We start from the raw sequence: 19,087 nt of genomic DNA, 5'->3' as shown, positions 1-19,087 counted from the left end.
GCACATGTGCATGTGCGTATGTGCATGTGTGCACTTGCACGTGTGTGTGTGTGTAGATGTGAGCATGTTTATGTGTGTGTGCAGAGTGTGAGTGTGTGTATGTGGTGTGTGCATGTGTGTAGAGGTGTGTGTGTTTAATGGTGTGTGTATTTTTGTATGTCTATATGTTTGTTTGTGGGCTGTGTGTGTGTAAGGGTAGTGGATGTGTGCGTGTGTGTGTGGAGGGGTGTGTTTGTGTGCGCACTTGCATGTGAGCATGTGTGTGCACATACCTGTATGTGCGTGTTCAGGATACAGTTTGAGTTGTATTTGGAGCCCTATCCCTTCGAGCAATATTGTTTCTACCCCACCCTCCACAAACCCCTTCATCGTATCCAACCCAGGAGAATTCTCCCATCTCTCAGGAGCAGAGACGATAGAAATGGAACACCCAAACTATCAATCCTTTCAATGGCCCAGAACTAGGGATAATTTCTGGGCTGAATTCACAAGCAACTCCTCTCATTGTCACCAGTCTGATAGTGTTCACGATGGAGGTGAAAGGAGCTGATCGTCAATAAACTTACTCGACCACAGGTGTGAAATTTCAGACTGAAGTTCCATGATCGTGTTGTTTACCTCACGGTCTGGAAATGAAAGAGGGGAAATATATGAGAGAGCATTAGGTATTTCCCACTATGACCCGAAATTCACTCTGAGACTGAACTGTTACTCACCATCGCATCAGTGATTTAAATGTAATCGACTGGTACAACACATGGCTTCAAATTTGTGCTTTTGTGTATGTGTGTATGGATGTGTGTGTATGGGTATGTGGGTGTATGGGCATGCGTGTATGTATGGGTATGTGAGTGTATGGGTATGCCTGTATGTATGGGTGTGTGTCTGTGTGTAGGGGTATGTGCATGTGTAGGTGTGCGTGTGTGTGTGTGCATGTGTAGGCTTGTGTGTGGGTGTGTGTGTGTAGGGATGTGTGTATAAGGGTGTGTAGGTGAGTGTGTGTAGATGTGGAAGTGTGTGTAGGTATGAAGGTGTGTGTGTATGTGCATGCATGTGTCTGAAAAGGGGTGTGTGTAGGGGATGTATGTAGGGCATGTGCATGAATGTGTATGTAGGGGTGTGTGTGTAGGTGTGTGTATGTAGATGTTTGTGTGCATGCGTGTCTGTGTCTAGGGATGTGTGTATAGGTGTGTGTGTGTTTGAGTTGGGGTTTGTGTGAATGTGTGTGTAAGGGTGTGTGTGTATGTGTAAGAGAGATAGAGAGTAACTGCATATGTGTGTATGTGCATGTTTGCGAGTGTGCATTTGCATGTGTGCACGTGTGGTTCTACATTGTGTGTGTGTGTACAAGCTTGTGTATGTGTGTGTGCTGGCATGCACATGTGCATGAGCGTATGTGCATGTGTGCACTTGCACGTGTGTGTGTGTAGATGTGAGCATGTTTATGTGTGTGTGCAGAGTGTGAGTGTGTGTATGTGGTGTGTGCATGTGTGTAGAGGTGTGTGTGTGTTTAATGGTGTGTGTATTTTTGTATGTCTATATGTTTGTTTGTGGGCTGTGTTTGTGTAAGGGTAGTGGATGTGTGCGTGTGTGTGTGGAGGGGTGTGTTTGTGTGCGCACTTGCATGTGAGCATGTGTGTGCACATACCTGTATGTGCGTGTTCAGGATACAGTTTGAGTTGTATTTGGACCACTACCCCTTCGAGCTACATTGTTTCTACTCCACCTCCACAAACCCCTTCATCGTATCCACCTCAGGAGTATTCTCCCATCTCTCAGGGGCAGAGACGATAGAAATGGAACGCCCCAAATATCAACCCTTTCAATGGCCCAGAACCATGTGTTTGTGTGCATTTTTTTGAAATTGATGTAAAACCAAATTGCTTCTTTTTTGAAAAAAAAATTAATCTTTGGATGTTTCTGGTTTGGTAGCATGTGAATCTTTTAAAGCTTATATTAGAGGTCAAAATATTTCATTTATGGCTAATATCAAAAAGCTAATTTAGAGGGAGATGAATGTGCCGAACAATTGGAGCTTGTAGAATAGCAGAACACTGCAGTTTTGAAACCTGGGCTTTATAATAAAAGGGTCAAACTTAAGCAGAACTAAGCTTGATTTGCCACTTACTTATCCTATTCAAAGTAAACTTTTACAGAGCAAATCAAATTTTACACCCACAGTGATAAAGCTGGAACATTCCTCTCTCGACAATTGAATGATTATACTGCAAAGCAACTTATTTCAGAAATTCATGAAGATAATGGGGTTATCACGACTGAGCATGTAGAGATAAATGAAGCTTTCTTCAGAAGACCAGTTATGATTGCAAAAGCCTCTCTTATCTGAAGATATTATTGCAATAATGAACTCTTCACAATCTGGCGAAGATCCCGGCCCAGTTCTCTCTTTATCCTTTGCTGTTGGAAAATCACCTGTTTCTTTTAAGGAAGCCTCACTTTCACTTATTCCCAAAAAGAGTAAGGATTGATCTGACCTCTCCTCTTATCGTCCAATCTCTTTCAATTATCTTTAAACATGAAAATAGAATCAGACTTAAACTTATCACTATTGACCAACTTAACCTGACTTAACCACCTTCCAATTCTCAGCTCATGAGTAGGTAATTTGTGTGCAAGGTCAGAAATATTCAATCCATTCCTCCAAGTTCACTGATTGCAGGCAATTCTTATACTGTGCACTGAATTTAAGATTTATAAAGTTCACCAGGTTTAGGTGGTTGAAAGTTAAATGGTTACTGCTCAGAAATGTTCTTGTTGGTTTTCAGAGAGAGATTTCTTGTAAGCTGACACCCACAAATAATTCCTTTTTTAATCAGCCACTTCAGTGTCTTGCAAATAAAACTTGCCCCTTCAAGGTTCTCCAGATGATAACCTCTTTCTTTCAGGTCACCACAAAATGCCTTTTTGTTTCTCCTATTTCGAGTGAAACATTAGACAGCCAGTCCTCTCCTCTTGCATGAACCACAAGGGCTTTGACCAGGCTTGACCTGTTCTAGTTGTTGCTGCTGAATGTAAAACTGAAGAACTGATCTGTCTGTCTGTCTGTCTGTCTGTCTGTCTGTCTCTCTCTCTCTCTCTCTCTCTCTCTCTCTCTCTCACACACACACACACACACACACACACACACACACACACACACACACACACACACACACACACACACACAGCAGCAGCAGATGAAAAAACTTGTCAGAGCTGCAGATGTCTGTTCTAAGAGGGTCATGTGGTTTTGCAAGCAGAGAGAGTAAAACAGGCTTTGTGTGGGTGTGTGTGTGTGTAATAGAGAGACAGAGAGGGAGACAGAGATCAGTTCCACAGTGTTACAGTCAGCAGCAGCAGCTGGAAATGGAACAGGACAAGCTGGCTAGCTTGGGGAAAACCCCATGTAGAAGACGGGTGATGGGTTGTGAGTGATTAGTTCAGCCTGGTTAAAGCCCTTGTGGTTTATGCAAGAGGAGAGGACTAGCTGTCTAATATTTAACTTGGAATAAGAGAAACAAAAAGGCACTCTCTGGCGATCTAAAAGAAAGAGTTTATCATCTGGAGAAACCTGTGGGGGGTAAGGTTCATCAACAAGACACTGAAGTGGCTGATTTAAAAAAGGAATAGTTGTGGATGTCCAGCGTACAACAAATCTCTCTTAAAATGAACAAGAACCTTCCTGAGTGGTAACCATTTACCTTTCAAGCACCAAATCCTGGTGAACTTTATACATTTTAAATTCTTTGCACAGTATAAGAATTGCCTGAAACCAGTGAACTTCAAGGAATGAGAAGTGTGATTGGACTGTGAATCAAAGAATGTTTCTCAGTTTACACACACATTACATACATGTGCGCTGAGAATTAGAAGGGGGTTAAGTTAGGTTAGTTAAATCAATAGTGATAATTTAAAGCGTCATTCTGTTTTCATGTTTAAAGATAATTAAAAGCAACTTTTGTTTAAGTAACCATTTGTCTTAGTGAATATATATTGCTGCTGGGTTTTGGGGTCCTCTGGGCTCCTAACAGTACTTTGTTACATTTGTTTTGGTTTTATTCCTCCCTTTCATTTTTTGGGAAGATCTTTTGTACCTTATCTTAATTCTCAATGTGAATCTGATACCTAATCCTATAATCACCCTTTTTAGATTAACTAAAACAACTGATTTGAATTGAACTATGTCTCAATGCCAAGTCCTCTCTTTTGTCTCCCTTGTTGCTAGACTTTCAATATTGATGAGAGGGAAAAATGCTGACCCTCCTTCACATTGTCAATGGCTATCTGATATGATGGAAAAAAAAATCAAATTTTCTATTGTAATGGATTTAAAATTTCTAAATTTATGGGGTCCTTCTATCAATTACTTTCATAATATATAGTATCACTTGTATCTTGCTTGCCTTCGACACCATGAGCAGGAAAGGGCTTTGGCAAATACTAGAGCGCCTCGGATCCCCCCAAAGTTCCTCAACATGGTTATCCAACTGCACGAAAACCAACAAGGTCAGGTCAGATACAGCAATGAACTCTCTGAACCCTTCTCCATTAACAATGGCGTGAAGCAAGGCTTCGTTCTCGCATCAACCCTCTTTTCAATCTTTTTCAGCATGATGCTGAACCAAGCCATGAAAGACCTCAACAATGAAGACGCTGTTTACATCCGGTACCGCACGGATGGCAGTCTCTTCAATCTGAGGCACCTGCAAGCTCACACCAAGACACAAGAGCAACTTGTCCGTGAACTACTCTTTGCAGATGATGCCGCTTTAGTTGCTCGTTCAGAGCCAGCTCTTCAGCGCTTGACGTCCTGTTTTTCAGAAACTGCCAAAATGTTTGGCCTTGAAGTCAGCCTGAGGAAAACTGAGGTCCTCCATCAGCCAGCTCCCCACCATGACTACCAGCCCCCCCCCCCCCACATCTCCATGGGGCACACAATACTCAAAACGGTCAACCAGTTCACCTATCTCGGCTGCACCATTTCATCGGATGCAAGAATCGACAACGAGATAGACAACAGACTCGCCAAGGCAAATAGCGTCTTTGGAAGACTACACAAAAGAGTCTGGAAAAACAACCAACTGAAAAACCTCACAAAGATTAGCGTATACAGAGCCATTGTCATACCCACACTCCTGTTCGGCTCCGAATCATGGGTCCTCTACCGGCATCACCTACGGCTCCTAGAACGCTACCAACAGCGTTGTCTCCGCTCCATCCTCAACATTCATTGGAGCGACTTCATCCCTAACATCGAAGTACTCGAGATGGCAGAGGCCGACAGCATCGAATCCACGCTGCTGAAGATCCAACTGTGCTGGGTAGGTCACGTCTCCAGAATGGAGGACCATCGCCTTCCCAAGATCGTGTTATATGGCGAGCTCTCCACTGGCCACCGTGACAGAGGTGCACCAAAGAAGAGGTACAAGGACTGCCTAAAGAAATCTCTTGGTGCCTGCCACATTGACCACCACCAGTGGGCTGATATCGCCTCAAACCTTGCATCTTGGCGCCTCACAGTTCGGCGGGCAGCAACCTCCTTTGAAGAAGACCGCAGAGCCCACCTCACTGACAAAAGACAAAGGAGGAAAAACCCAACACCCAACCCCAACCAACCAATTTTCCCCTGCAACCGCTGCAACCGTGTCTGCCTGTCCCGCATCGGACTTGTCAGCCACAAACGAGCCTGCCGCTGACGTGGACATTTACCCCTCCATAAATCTTCGTCCGCGAAGCCAAGCCAAAGAAAAGAAGAAGAAGAGTGAAATTATATGTACTTAACAGATAACTGCAGAAGGGAAGGGGGTAGAAATTGTGGTATAGGCCCATCAATTGTCGGCTAGTAAGTTTGACGATGGTAGATGGTAAACTAATGGAAAGTATTCTGAGAGATAATATGTATAAGTATATAGAGGGGCAGTGACTGATCAGGGACACCCAACCTTCACGCAAGAGAAGGTTATGTATGACAAATCGGGTTGAATTTTTTGAGGAGGTGACTTAGAAGGTCAATGAGGGTAGAGCAGTAGATGTAGTATATATAGATTTCAGTAAGGCCCTGGATAAGGTTCCACATGGAAGTTTGGCGAGGATGGTTTGGCGCTAGGTATTAATGTTGAGATAGTCCTATGGGTTCAACGGTGGCTACAAAATAGATGCCAGAGAGTCATGGTAAATAACTATCTGTCAGAATGGAGGCTAATGATGAGCAGTGTTCCTCAGGGATCGGTGTTGAGTCACTGTTGTTTGTCATTTAAATTAATGATTTGGATGATGGAGTGGTTAATTGGGTTGGTAAATATGTGGACAATACAAAAAATAGGGGGCTTTCAGGGACTGCAGAAGAATTTGGACTGCTTAGAAGAGAGAGCTGTAAGATGGCAGATGGAGTGTAAAGTGCTTCATTTTGGGAAGAATAATCAAAACAGGACATAAGTAGTGAAGGGGAGGGCATTGTGGAATGCAGAGGAACAGAAAGATCTAGGAATAACAGTTCATCATTCTTTGAAAGTGGACTCTCATGTAGATAGGATGGTAAAGAAGGCTTTTGGTGTGCTGGCCTTTATAAATCAAAGCATAGAATATAGGAGCTGGGAGGTGATGTTGAGACTGTTCAAGGCATTGGTGAGGCCAAATTTGGAATTCTGCGTGCAGTTTTGCCCCCAAATTATAGGAAGGGTATCAATAAGGTAGAGCGGGTGCAGAGAAGATTTACTAAAATGTTGCCTGGATTGCAGTATTTCAAATACAAAGAAAGATTGAGTAGCCTGGGTCTTTATTCATTGGAGCGTAGAAGGTTGAGGGGGGATTTGATAGAGGTATTTAAAATTATGAGGGGGATATACAGAGTAAATGTGAATAGGCTCTTCCCCTTCAGGGTAGGTGAGATTGGAACGAGGAGTCATATGTTGTTAGGGGGGGAAAAGTTTAGAACTAACATGAAGGGAAATGTCTTCATTCAGAGAGTGGTGGCTGAGTGGAATGACCTTCTGGAAGTTGTGGTTGCAGCAGGGTCAATTATGTCATTTACAAGAAGGTTGAATAAGTGTATGGATGTGAGGGATTTGGAAGGTTATGGACAGGGAGCGGGTAGGTGGAACTAGTGGAGTTCACTTAAATCAGTGCAATCTAGAGGGGCGAGATGGCCTGTTTCTGTACTGTAATTGTTATATGGTTATGTAGTTATATAGTGTAATAGTTACATTTTTATCTTTTTCAATTAGCCACCTGGTGCAATTGTTTAAGAGTTTGCTACAGTTTTTCCTGTTTGACTGTTGTTATTGAGTTTATAAATAATAGTTTTATGTTCCTTAAACCACTGTTATTTTTTTCTGTGCATTCCTTTTATATATTTCCTTTGACTAAAGGTTTTTACTGATGTACTATCCAATTAAATTCAATAAAAATATTGAAAATGAAACAGCTCCCAGACGGTGGAAAATTTATTATTTTCTTTGACATACAGCACAGTAACAGGCCCTTTTGGCCCATTAACCCATTCAATCCAATTACACCCAATTACCCTACACACCCAGTTATGTTTTGAACGGTGGGAGGAAATTGAGCCCCTGGAGGAACCCACGCAGACACGGGGAGAATGTACATACTCCTTACAGACAGCACAGGTTTCTAACCCTGGTCCCGGTCGCTGGTGCTGTAAAGGTGTTGCCTTTACCGATACGCCAACAGTGCCACACAGGGTGAGAGATTAGAGAATGATTGGGGAACCTGAACATCCAGGGAGCAGGAGAATTGGAAACATAATGTTGGGTTTCACACTTACTTTTACTCTTCCAATTGGAAAGTTCTTCCTGGAAACCAGCATCCAACCTCTTTGTTTCGCTCCACATCTGCATCACTGAAATGGAAAGAAGACTTTCACTCTCATCCCATGGGCACAATTTCAGATTCAAGATTCCTTTATTGTTGTGCAATAAAACAAGTATAATATTACATGAAATTAATTTACATCTGCTCTAAGGCAAAGATTCTCCATCAGCAGAAATTGCCCAGCACCCCATTCAGTCAGAGAAAGAGAAGCATAAGGAGGTCTACCCAGAGTAATCGAGTGTCCACGGATTGGCCTCCAGCATCCCCGTAGCCTCTGCAACTGCACAGACTTTAGACCAAACAATCCACAATCTGAACTCCAGATCCAAACCTCCAACATGATCAGGAAGCCTCCAAAGCCCTCACTACCCTCTCATATCACGATTCTGATATCCCATGGCCCTTTGCTCACCATTAGCCAAGGCCATGATATGAGTAGACAGATTATATTACAGCTGTATAGTTAGATCAAAGTTTGGGAATGAATGCATTTCTCACCAAGTCAAGTTTATTGTCATCTGATTGTACCAGTACCAACTGACAAAAAAGAGCTCTCTGGTCCTCGGTGCAAATCACACAGACACATAACCAGACACAACATGCATATAGACAAAAAATACATATGTGGGTATTTATGCGTACAAATAAATTTAAAAATATTGCTTTGTAAATAGGAAAGTATCAGACAATCTGTGTGAGCAGTTACTTTGATTGTTCAGCATTCTCACCGTCGGTGGGAAGAAGCTGTTCCTCAGCCTGGTGGTACTGGCTCTGATACACCTGTATATCTTCCCTGACAGGTGCAGTTGAAAGATGTTGTGTGTGGAGTGGAAGAGGTCCTGAAAGATTCTGTGTGTCCTCTTCAGACACCAGTCCAGGTAGATCACGTCGATAGGGGAGAGGGAGACTTCAGTGATCCTCTGGCTCAACATTCTGGTCCTGTAGATTGTTCGCAGCCTGGCATTAGTCCCTTGACCACAATCACCAACAGCGCTTCACCTTGAGTCACCCAGAGGACCACAAATCCCAGCAGCAATAGTTATTCACCAAGATAAATGGTTACTTAAACAAAAATTGCTTTAATTATCTTTAAAGATGAAAATACAATCAAACTTTAACTTATCTCTATTGACTTACTTAAGCCCATTCTAATTCTAAGTGCATGTGTATGTAATGTGTGTTAAAGTTCAGAAAAGTTATTTGGTTCAGTCAATTCTCACTTCTCATTCCTCCAGGTTCACTGGTTGGAGACAATTCTTATACTGTGCACAGAATTTAACATTTATAAAGTTCACCAGGCTTTGGTGCTTGAAAGATAAATGGTTACCACTCATGAAGATGCTTATTGGTTTTCAGAGAGAGATTTGTTGTTCCTTTTTCATCAGTCCCTTCAGTGTCTTGCTGATGAAACTTGCCCCTTCAAGGCTCTCCAGATGACAAACTCTCTCTTTCAAGTCACCATAGAGTTTCTTTTTGTTTCTCTTATTCCAGGGGAAATATTAGGCAGCCATTCCTCTCCTCATGCGTGATCCACAATGGCTTTGACCAGGCCGGCTCACAACTGGGATTTCCACAAGCTTGCCAGCTTATCCTATTCCAGACCCAGCTGCTGTCTGCTGGCTGTAGCACTGTACAAATGATCTCTGTGTGTGTGTGTGTGTGTGTCTCTCTCTCTCTCCCACTCTCTGAGAGAAAGCCTGTTTGATTCTCTCTGCTTGAAAAACCACATGATCCTCTCAGAACAGCAAGTTCTCTTCGAGTCAGCACTAGCTCCGACATACTCTTTCATCTGTGGCCATTTGCAAACAACAATCCATTAGTAAAGTCTCTTGAGCACTCTTCAAAAGGTCTTGCAAAAGCTCTACCATGGGACAGAGCTCCAGTATTTTTAATAAGATCTGTTTTAAAGTGTTTTATGTGACTTACATAACAATCCTTTCCCAATCTATCTCCCAAAAACATATCAATATTCTCTATATACTCTGTCACACTTTCCCCCTTTAAAGGAATTGTAACTCTTGAGTTAAAATTCAGTTATCACCAAACTGTCCTTAAAATCACTAAAGATATAACAATGAACAATATATAACACATTATAATAAAGTAACTCAATGTTGAGACTATTTTTATACATGATCAATTTTAACATCTTGACAAACAATCTGCTATCACATTATTTGTACCTCTGATATGATTAATTTGCAGATTATATTCTTGTAATATTAAACTCCAGTTTAACAATCCTGTTTTTATTCCTCATTTTATTCAAAAACACAAGAGCATTTTGGTCAGTGAATTTCACAAAAGGTTCATGGGAGATACCGAGATATACATCAAATTTCTGCAGAGCAAATATGATAGACAACAGATCTTTTTCAATAGTGGAATAGTTACATTGATGAACATTGAAATTTTTTGAAAAGTAGGCAACTGGATGGTCAATTTCATTATGTTTTTGCATTGGGATCCACTGTTAAAGACAATGGTTAGTCAAAAATCAGGAGATTTTAACACAGGGAAAAGGCATAGCATCTCCTTTAAATTTTCTAAAGCTCTCTGACAAACTTTAGTCCACACAAATTTCTCCCCTTTCTCCAAATGATTGGTTAAAGGAAGAGCAACCTCAGCAGAATTCTGCAAAATTTTCTATAATACCCTGCCATTCCTAAAAAAACTTCTCACTGCTTTCTTTCCATTGGAAATAAGAAACTCAGAAATTGCATTCAACTTAACTTCAATAGATGTAATTTGCCATGACCAGTTTACATGACCCAAATATATTACGGTGGCATCTGCAAATTGATTTTTCACTAAATTAACTGTTAAGTTTGCTTTGGATAATCTTGAAAAAAATTTGTTCAATTCCCTTACATGTTCTTCCCATGTGTCACTTTTTGTGAGCAAGTCATCAATATAAGCATCTGTATGTGTTAACCTTTGGATTACCCAATTAATCATCCCTTGGAATGTTTCAGGGGCATATTTCATGCCAAAAGGTAACACATTATACTCATATAAATTGGATGGAGTTACAAAATCCGAAATATTCTTTCCTCTCTCAGTTAAAGGCACACACCAGTAACCCTTCAACAAATCCAACTTACTAAGATATTTAGTTCTGCCAATTTTATCAATTCTCAGAACAGGATCTGTTTTAGTTACTGAATTAACCTTCCTGTAATCTGTACAGAACTTAACAGTTCCATCGAGTTTCGGTACCAGAATACAAGGAGAACTCTGATCTGAGTTAGAAGGTTTAATAATATTATTTCATAACATATATTCCATCTCCTGAATCATGATTTTACTTTCTGAATGTTTATTCTATGGGTGTTGGTTTATTGGTCTTACTTCTCCTACATCCATGTCATGATAAATCACTGATATCCTTTTTGGAACATCAGGGAACAAATTTGTATATTTCAAAATTAATTCTTTTAACTGCATCTGCACTTGTGAGTTCAAGTGGCCTAACAGCCTCCAAATTGTCAAACATTGCTGAGTTAGACAGACGCACAGGAACAATGGTTGATTTAAGGTTACCCTCACAAGATTCTCTTTCCATAATCTCATGATCCATAACTGTGGTCTTTGAACTAATTCTGAATTCAGCACAATGTTGCAAAGAGATATTGACTCTACTTCACCTCCAACATCTTTAATTAAAATTGTCTCCCTTGTGTCAGTCCATTGATCCAGAGTTAAAACACTTTCCAACAACAGCAATTGAGCGGTATCTCTAAGAATTTAACTGGTACCTGGGATTCTCCTTCCTTTACTGAAACCAAGCCCTCTGACACAAAAGGTTTGAAAGCATCCATGACATCCTTAGCAGGTTTGCAAAATCTGCTCTCCTTAAATCCAACTGTCCAAATACATGCTTCTGGTAAAACTTCCTTTTCTTGTCTCTTTTTCAATACTAGACAATTTGCAATCACATGACCAGGTTTCTTACAAAAATGACATACAAATCCAGAAGTTCTGAACTTTCCCACCTTACCTTCATCTTTTTTCTTAACATTCTCTCCAGACTTAATTTCAGGTTTACTATTCTGTTCCGCACTAACCTTCTGAATGGGCTTATTAATCTGTTCCACATCAACTCTCTGAAAAGGCCTACTATTCTCAAATGTAATTTTGTGAATTAGAGAAAATTCATCCGCTAATCTAGCCATTTGTGGCCACATCGCCACACCTCTGTCATCCAGGTATAATTTAATCTCATTTGGAACACACCTTTTAACTTCCTCAATTAAGATCAATTCTCACAATCTGTCAAAATTATTATTTATTCCTTTTGAGATGCAACAACGGTCAAAACATTTTTTCAGAGCAAAATCCATATAAGATTGATTCCATGTTTTCACCAAACTGCTAAATTTTGGTCTATTTCCTTCAGGAACCAACTCATAAGCTTTCAATACTGCTTGTTTAACAGTATCATAATTTGCAACTTGCTATGTGTTAAACTAGAGGATGCAATTTGTGCTTTTCCTTTCAATACACTTTGGAACATAAGAGGCCATTTTTATTTTGGCATCTTGAGCTCTCAGCAACCTTTTCAAACAGCTGAAAATAGATATCTATATCTCCTTCATCAAAAGGAAGAATTAGATTTACCTCTCTACCAGCCAAAAACCCCTCCCCAGGAGCTACAGCCTCAATTCTCTTACCTCCCTCCATTTCAATTTTTAACTTCTCTAATTCAAACTGCCTGACCCTTTCAATCTTTTCCAAGTCATATTTTCTTTGTTTTTCATTTTCCTCTGCCTCATTTATCCTTTGTCTTTTTCAGCTTGGTTTGCCTTATATTGTTGTGTCTGCAAATCAAAATTACGTTTCTTTCTTTCCTCTTCAACCTTCCCTTTTACTCTTTCTTCTTCCACCCTCAATTTCTCCAACTCCAATTGCAACTCAACAGATTTATCCTCTTGAAAAATTTCTGTCTTTCTCAACAAATTTTCCCTCACCTCTATAATATTTTACTATAATCCTCTGTATTTGTATTTTCCTCAGCCAATGCTTGACTGCAGTCAGCTTTAATGCCTTAGAAATAACCATCAGTTCCTCTTTTCTCTTGCTCTGCAGCTGATGGTTGTAACAAAACTCTATCATCATCTTTTGCTGCTGTTTTCACACAAGCTTTAATTTAGCTTGAAAAGAACCTAATTAACTAATAAATCACAAAAACTCCAATTTTCAAATCGAATGTCATGAGTCCAGAGGACCCCAAAACCCAGCATTTTTCACCAAGACAAATGGTTACTTAAACAAAAGTTGCTTTTAATTATCTTTAAACATGAAAATAAAATCAAACTTTAACTTGTCTCTATTGACTTACTTAACCTAACTTAACCCCATTCTAATTCTAAGCGCATGTGTATGTAATGCTTGTTTAAGTTCAGAAAAGTTCATCGGTTCACAGTCCAATTCTCACTTCTCATTCCTCCAAGTTCACTGCTTGAAGGCAATTCTTATACTCTGCACAGAATATTTATACATGTCACTAGGCTTTGGTGCTTGTAAGGCAAATGGTTACTACTCAGGAGGGTTCTTGTCAGTTTTCAGAGAGAGATTTGTTGTTCCTTTTTAATCAGCCACGTCAGTGCCTTGCTGATGAAACTTTCCCTTTCAAGGCTCTCCAGATGAAAACCTCTTTCTTTCGGGTCACCACAGAGTTCTTTTTTGTTTCCCTTATTCCAAGGAAAACATTAGACAGCCAGTCCTCTCCTCTTGCATGAAACACAAGGGCTTTGACCAGGACATCTCACAACTAGGCTTTCAATAAGCTTGCCAGCTTGTCCTGTTCCAGTCCCAGCTACTGTCTGCTGGCTGTTACACTGTACAAGTGATCTGTGTGTGTGTGTGTGTCTCTCTCTCTCTCTCTCTCTCTCTCTCTCTCTCTCTCTCTCTCTCTCTCTCTCTGAGAGAAAGCCTGTTTGACTCACAGCTTGCAAAACCACATGACCCTCTCAGAACAGCAAGTTCTCTTCCAGACAGCAGCAGCTCCGGAATGCTCTTTCATTTGTTGCCTTTTCCATCAACAATCCATTAGTGAAGTTTCTTGAGCACTCTTCAAAATCTCTTGCAAAAGCTCTGGAGCCAAATACGTCCACTATCGTGCAGTCATCCAGTGTTTTAAATATGATCTGTTTTAAAGTGTTTGTATGTGACCTACTCTATCAAACCTTTCCCATTTTATTTGTAAAAACATGTCTATATTCTCTATATACTCTGGCACACCTGCCATTTGTGTGTTCTTCGGCCTCTGAGCCTTTCACTGCACTGCTGTCATGGTCACAGTCCCATCGAGTTGACTCCTTCACTCTCCTTTTCAAATGGGTGGTGTTGTCTCGTCCTGCTCTGCCCCAGTCCTCTGTTTCCCAAAGTCGTCAACCCCCTTGACGCCACTGCCGAACACAGGCACTTCCTTCTTGGTCTCAGAAATTGTGGTGGCAGGATTTGAGCTGTTTTAAGACTGTATGAGACATAGGCAACTTAACTGGGCAGTTGGACCTTGCAGGGGAGTGCTGTGTCTCCGCTCACCACTTTGCCTGGGTCTGCACCAGCAGCAGTGCTGTCATTACACCACCATTCATTCCCCTTCTCCAGTGAATTAATGTAACCCATGATATTGGTGTTTGGTGAACACAAAGTACAAATAAATAAGTAAATAGGAATACCTATGTTCCTGAATCATTCGGGCCTGAGCTCTTCTTCAAGGTCTAAGCAGAGAACAGGAGGCATCAGAGTAAAGACGAACACTGACTGGGTTAATTGGATCTGATAAGGGGAGAGGTGGGAATTGAATTTGGCTCTGTAAAAAGAGTCAGAGAGAAAAAGCAAGAGAGAGAGAGAAAAAGAGAGAGCAAACTGGAGGAAGGTTGACAGGGGAAAGAAGAAGATGGTGGTGTTTAATGGAAACTGGAGGAGGCAATGTTAATGCCATCTATTTGGAGGGTGCCCATACAGAAAATGGGGTGTTGGACCTTCAATTTGCAGGTGGTCTCAGACTAGCAGTGCATGAGTCCCTGGACAGACATGTCAGTAAGGGAATGTGATGGGGAATTGAAATAGGTGGCCACTGGGAGATCCATGATGAGGTGCTCAACAAAGTGATCTCCCATTCTGTGCTCAGTCTCTCCGATGTAGAAGAGACCAGAATGTGAGGACTATTTCTGTCTGACCTGCGGAGTGTTTCCACGATCTTCAGGTTTAATTTTAAAATTGATATTGCAAACAAGTTTAGCTTTTAAACTTACTCAGTATGACTGCAATGATGAGAGTCAGAACTGACAGCAGGATGCAGAGTCCCAGGGCAGTGTAGAGGACCCGGGGTGAGAGCTTCCCTTGGTCCAGTTCTGCAAGTCCAACTTCTCGTTCTGAAAGTGCAAGAAATTTATCATTGAAATCATAGATGGAATCGACCAGGGAAAAGTCTGCAAAATTAGTTTGGAGGTGGCAAAAGTGCAAGGGAGCTTTTTGTTGTTGTTAACGCTAGAACGTTAAACTGTCCAAAACATAGGATCCTTCCCCAAAGCAGAACAAATATCAAACTGATTCATGTAGGGGTTGCAGCAAATTACATAGAGCAGATCCAAAGTATCAGCTAGAAAGAGGGAGTGAAATACGAAAGTCTGCAGACACAGTGATTGTATTAGAAACACGCAGTAAATGTTGGGGAAAGTCAGAGGGTCTCGCATTGTCCATTGGAGGTGAAGATATATTCCCACCCTTTCTTCTTTACCTCCTCTGGACGCTGCGAGACTGACTGAGTTCATCGAGCATTTCTGTGTGTTTTTACTTCAGGGAGGAAGAACAAATGATATTCGCTATTAATCTCCCCTTTCTCATCAACATTTTCCCATCCACCATTGAGCATCCTGACTGACATCTTGTCACTTCACCTAAAAACATAACGACTTCCAGCTCATTCAGTGGAACTGGCATATAACAAACTGCCAAAGGAACTTAGCTGATGTAAGAATAGAGACAGTCAATGTTTCGCATTGAGGCTCTGCATCAGTACGGTAAAACTTTGGTTCACCAGCGATACCTGGATTCCTCTTCTGCGGGCGATGCCCATCTCCATCAAGGCGAAACTTGCGGAGGTTTTCATAATCTTCCGTCAGCTCCATATTCTAAACGGGGAACTATTTTGGTTTTGCAAGAAAAAGTCTATTATACGAAAGTGTCATTTCACACTCCCTTACATCCTAATTTTGTTGCTCTGTGGAAAAACTCACAATTATTTCTTGAATTCTATGAAATGTGACCACTTCTGCTTTGTGGGCTAAAAGTGCTGTTTCCTTTTCTGCCAAAGGGCCGGAAAGGGTCAGTCAGTTATACTGTGAAAGGGATTTCTGTTGTTGGGTGTAGGACAGGGGTGCACAACATTTTAATTTTATTCCACATTCCACCTTAAGCAATCCCTATGCCATAAGTGCTCTGTGATTGGAAAGGAACTACTTAAAGTGGTACTTGAGTGGGAAGGGAAGATTTAGAACCACAACTCGAGACCCAATTGTTACTGAAATATTTTGTTTGAGAAAAATTGTCATTGGATAATTTCCTTTGGAGTTCTGAAACTGTCAATTAAAACAGTGGTATTCAGACATGTTTTTTCCACTCACATACCACCTAAAGTAATCGCTTCCTAATTACAGAACCCTTATGCCTCTGCAGCAGTAATAGCCTGGATAAAGTACAATTTGGACAACCCCCATGTAACATTATTGGATAAGAATGAGACAAAAGTAATGGGGAATCCCAGTGAAATAAATGAGTTATTTGCACACAAACTATCAAAAGGAATATCAACAATTGTAAGCACCATTCAGCAAAAGGTTCAGCTACTGGTTGGCAGTACATGGTCTGTGAGGACGATCGAGAGTGGAACACTTATTATGGGTAAAGCACACATGAAAAAAGTGGAAGAAATAGATAGGAGAATGGAAAGAACAAGGATTAAAAGAAAGGCTAAGGACAAAGGAAATTAGTTGCCCCTGGTACCACCCCTTGGCAACAGACAACTACACTAACTGGCCCAATGTCAGAGCTAAACAAGTAAAGACTTAACCAAGATAAAACGTTGAAGAAGCCATCATGGAAGATGGGGGAAGCACATTTCCCTTTCACATTCTCAGGCCGGTAATGAGAACAACAACCTACAGTCCAGATTTATACACCGTGCAAATGCCAGGAAGTGTTGCTGATAGCACATTGTGTTCCAGACAGGAATAGAGATCCATTTGGGTTTGTAAGTTATATCTGCTCCACCCAGACCATGTACGGTGCACAACCGCAAGACCTGTTTTCCCTCTGCCATACTATATTAAACCCAAGGAAAGTGCCAAGTGGAATCGGGCTAGGCAGGGACCTGGTGGGCCACCCATCCATATCTGAATAATGTAAATGCAACCTATCTTTGTGATGGGAGAACACCCTATCCATGGCTGCCACACTATTGGGAAAGGTGTTATTATTTAACTTACCTTGCCCCAGCAATATGCCATTTTGAGGATATTACCGACCAACCTTTTAGACAAGATAGATAAAGTAAAAAGAGCCGTCTCTGAAACTCAGTGATTACTTATGATTCTCTTTCCTATTTATGGTGAGGCTAAGGTGACTCAGAGCTGATCAATATGGCCCATGCCTTAGAGAAGCTTGCCTACAATACTACCAGGATTGAGGAAAACGCGCAAACCCAAATTCTTGAACTCACTACAGAGGGAGTGGCTATAAGAACGGTGGCTTTGCAAATCCCATTGTGTGTATATTTATATATAGTGACAAGGAGGTCTCACGGGAGTGGTCCTTGGTGCCCACCATATTCTATTTGACTTTAGCCTTCTAATAATAAGTTGAGATGAGGCAGAGAAGAAAGAGGTGTGTGTTTTTTGAAAGTCAGTGGAGTGGCGGCATCGGCCAGAGGGAGGGTGGGTGGTGCCACTGGCCAGGGCAGGGGTGGCGCTGGCAGGGGAACCTTGACTCAGTCTAGGCAAATCAGATCTCCATCTATGCTAAACGTACCTTCTTCAATGCACCACCTGTAGTCATTGGGGGAGGTGCAGGGATCACCGGGGGCCCGGGGTGGTGAAGTAGACTGGTGGTAGAAATTGCTCAGTTGCACCCCTTCTTCAAGTGGTGCCCAGGGCACATGTTGTGCCTGTCATGAACTAGATATGCCTCTGATCATGTAACAGGAAGGCATGTGAATGAATAAAATGGATTAGAGAAGGATTCCTGTTGTTTTGTGTAGGTTAGAGCAGATTTATCTTGCAGATGAAGAACCAGGAATCAGCAATACTTGAGCAAGACTGAACAAAGGTCACTGAGGCTCTGATAGCTCAGTGCTTAGAGCACTGGCCTTGTAAACCAAGCTGCAGATGCAGGTCTGTGAGTCTGGTGCCACCAAGTGAAAGTGACTGGAAAGTTTTTGAGTAGACCAGCCTCTGTCCCTTAATGTTCACCAGTAGAGAGTTGGCTGGAGGAAGTCGGCCCCCAGGAATGGCTGTCGAATGGATAACAAAGTGAACCTTTAGGTAAAATAGCAGTTGCCGAAACAGAGGGGAATGGTGCGGGAATATGCTTGAGTTATTGGCAGCCCTTAGTTCTCGGCCCATCCTTCAGTTGTAGGGTTCCGAGGCAGAGGTCCAGTAAATGGCACATTGTGCCTTGGCTTGAGGGTACCACTCCCATGGCTCGGGAGCTTCAGGGATACCAGAATGATTTAAGGTTGGTCTTCAATTTCGATATCAAGCATTGGAGGTTCACCACTGTGACGTGTCTCAAGGTGCAAGCTTGGAAATAAGACGCACACAACAAGGAGTGCAGTTGACACTGATTTAATGAACTGTCTGCTCTCTTTTATATAGTCAGGCAAACTCTTGCTGCCATGTGACTGATGGGTGTAACCAAGCCCCTCAGGCTCCAACATTGGTGTCCTTTTGACCTGCCATCGGCGATTGGCTGGATCGGTCTGTTTTGCAGCAGCATTGTTGTCGGGTGTGGTTTGTGCCACCCTGAGCGCTGGTTGGCCCTTCTGCATTCCGTCTTTGGCAGCTGTCTGGCAGAGCCCATTTTGCAGCAGCCTATGGGAACAGGTCGCTGATGCCTTGTGCTGCCCGCTCAATTGCCATGTTCAAATGACATCTTCAGTGACACCTGTGGTGATGACCATGGGCCGCTACTCTTTCAGCTGTTTGTTATTGCATATTGACATAGATGAGAACCATTGTGAATTTGTAATGAC

At 41.7% G+C, this 19,087-nt stretch overlaps 1 protein-coding gene across 2 annotated transcripts in view; it reads right to left on the bottom strand.

Annotated features, from left to right (window-relative positions):
• LOC138758549 (hepatic lectin-like) overlaps positions 1–16,115 on the bottom strand; it is a 30,299-nt gene extending 14,184 nt beyond the window's left edge. Inside the window, exons 1-4 of one of the 2 annotated variants that reach the window (XM_069927640.1) lie at positions 15,887–16,115; positions 15,093–15,212; positions 7,784–7,858; positions 567–626 (exon numbers count right to left, since the gene is read on the bottom strand). In XM_069927640.1, coding sequence (XP_069783741.1) covers positions 567–626; positions 7,784–7,858; positions 15,093–15,212; positions 15,887–15,968 — 337 coding nt within the window. In that variant the 5' untranslated portion in view covers positions 15,969–16,115. The remainder of the gene's footprint in view (positions 1–566; positions 627–7,783; positions 7,859–15,092; positions 15,213–15,886) is intronic. The other variant, XM_069927638.1, reaches the window with a different exon arrangement.
• Between the last annotated feature and the right edge of the window lie 2,972 nt (positions 16,116–19,087).

The sequence above is a fragment of the Narcine bancroftii genome, chromosome 3, assembly GCF_036971445.1.
Source record: "Narcine bancroftii isolate sNarBan1 chromosome 3, sNarBan1.hap1, whole genome shotgun sequence".
Classification (NCBI taxonomy): Eukaryota; Metazoa; Chordata; class Chondrichthyes; order Torpediniformes; family Narcinidae; genus Narcine; species Narcine bancroftii.
This window is presented reverse-complemented; position numbering and strand designations above follow the sequence as displayed.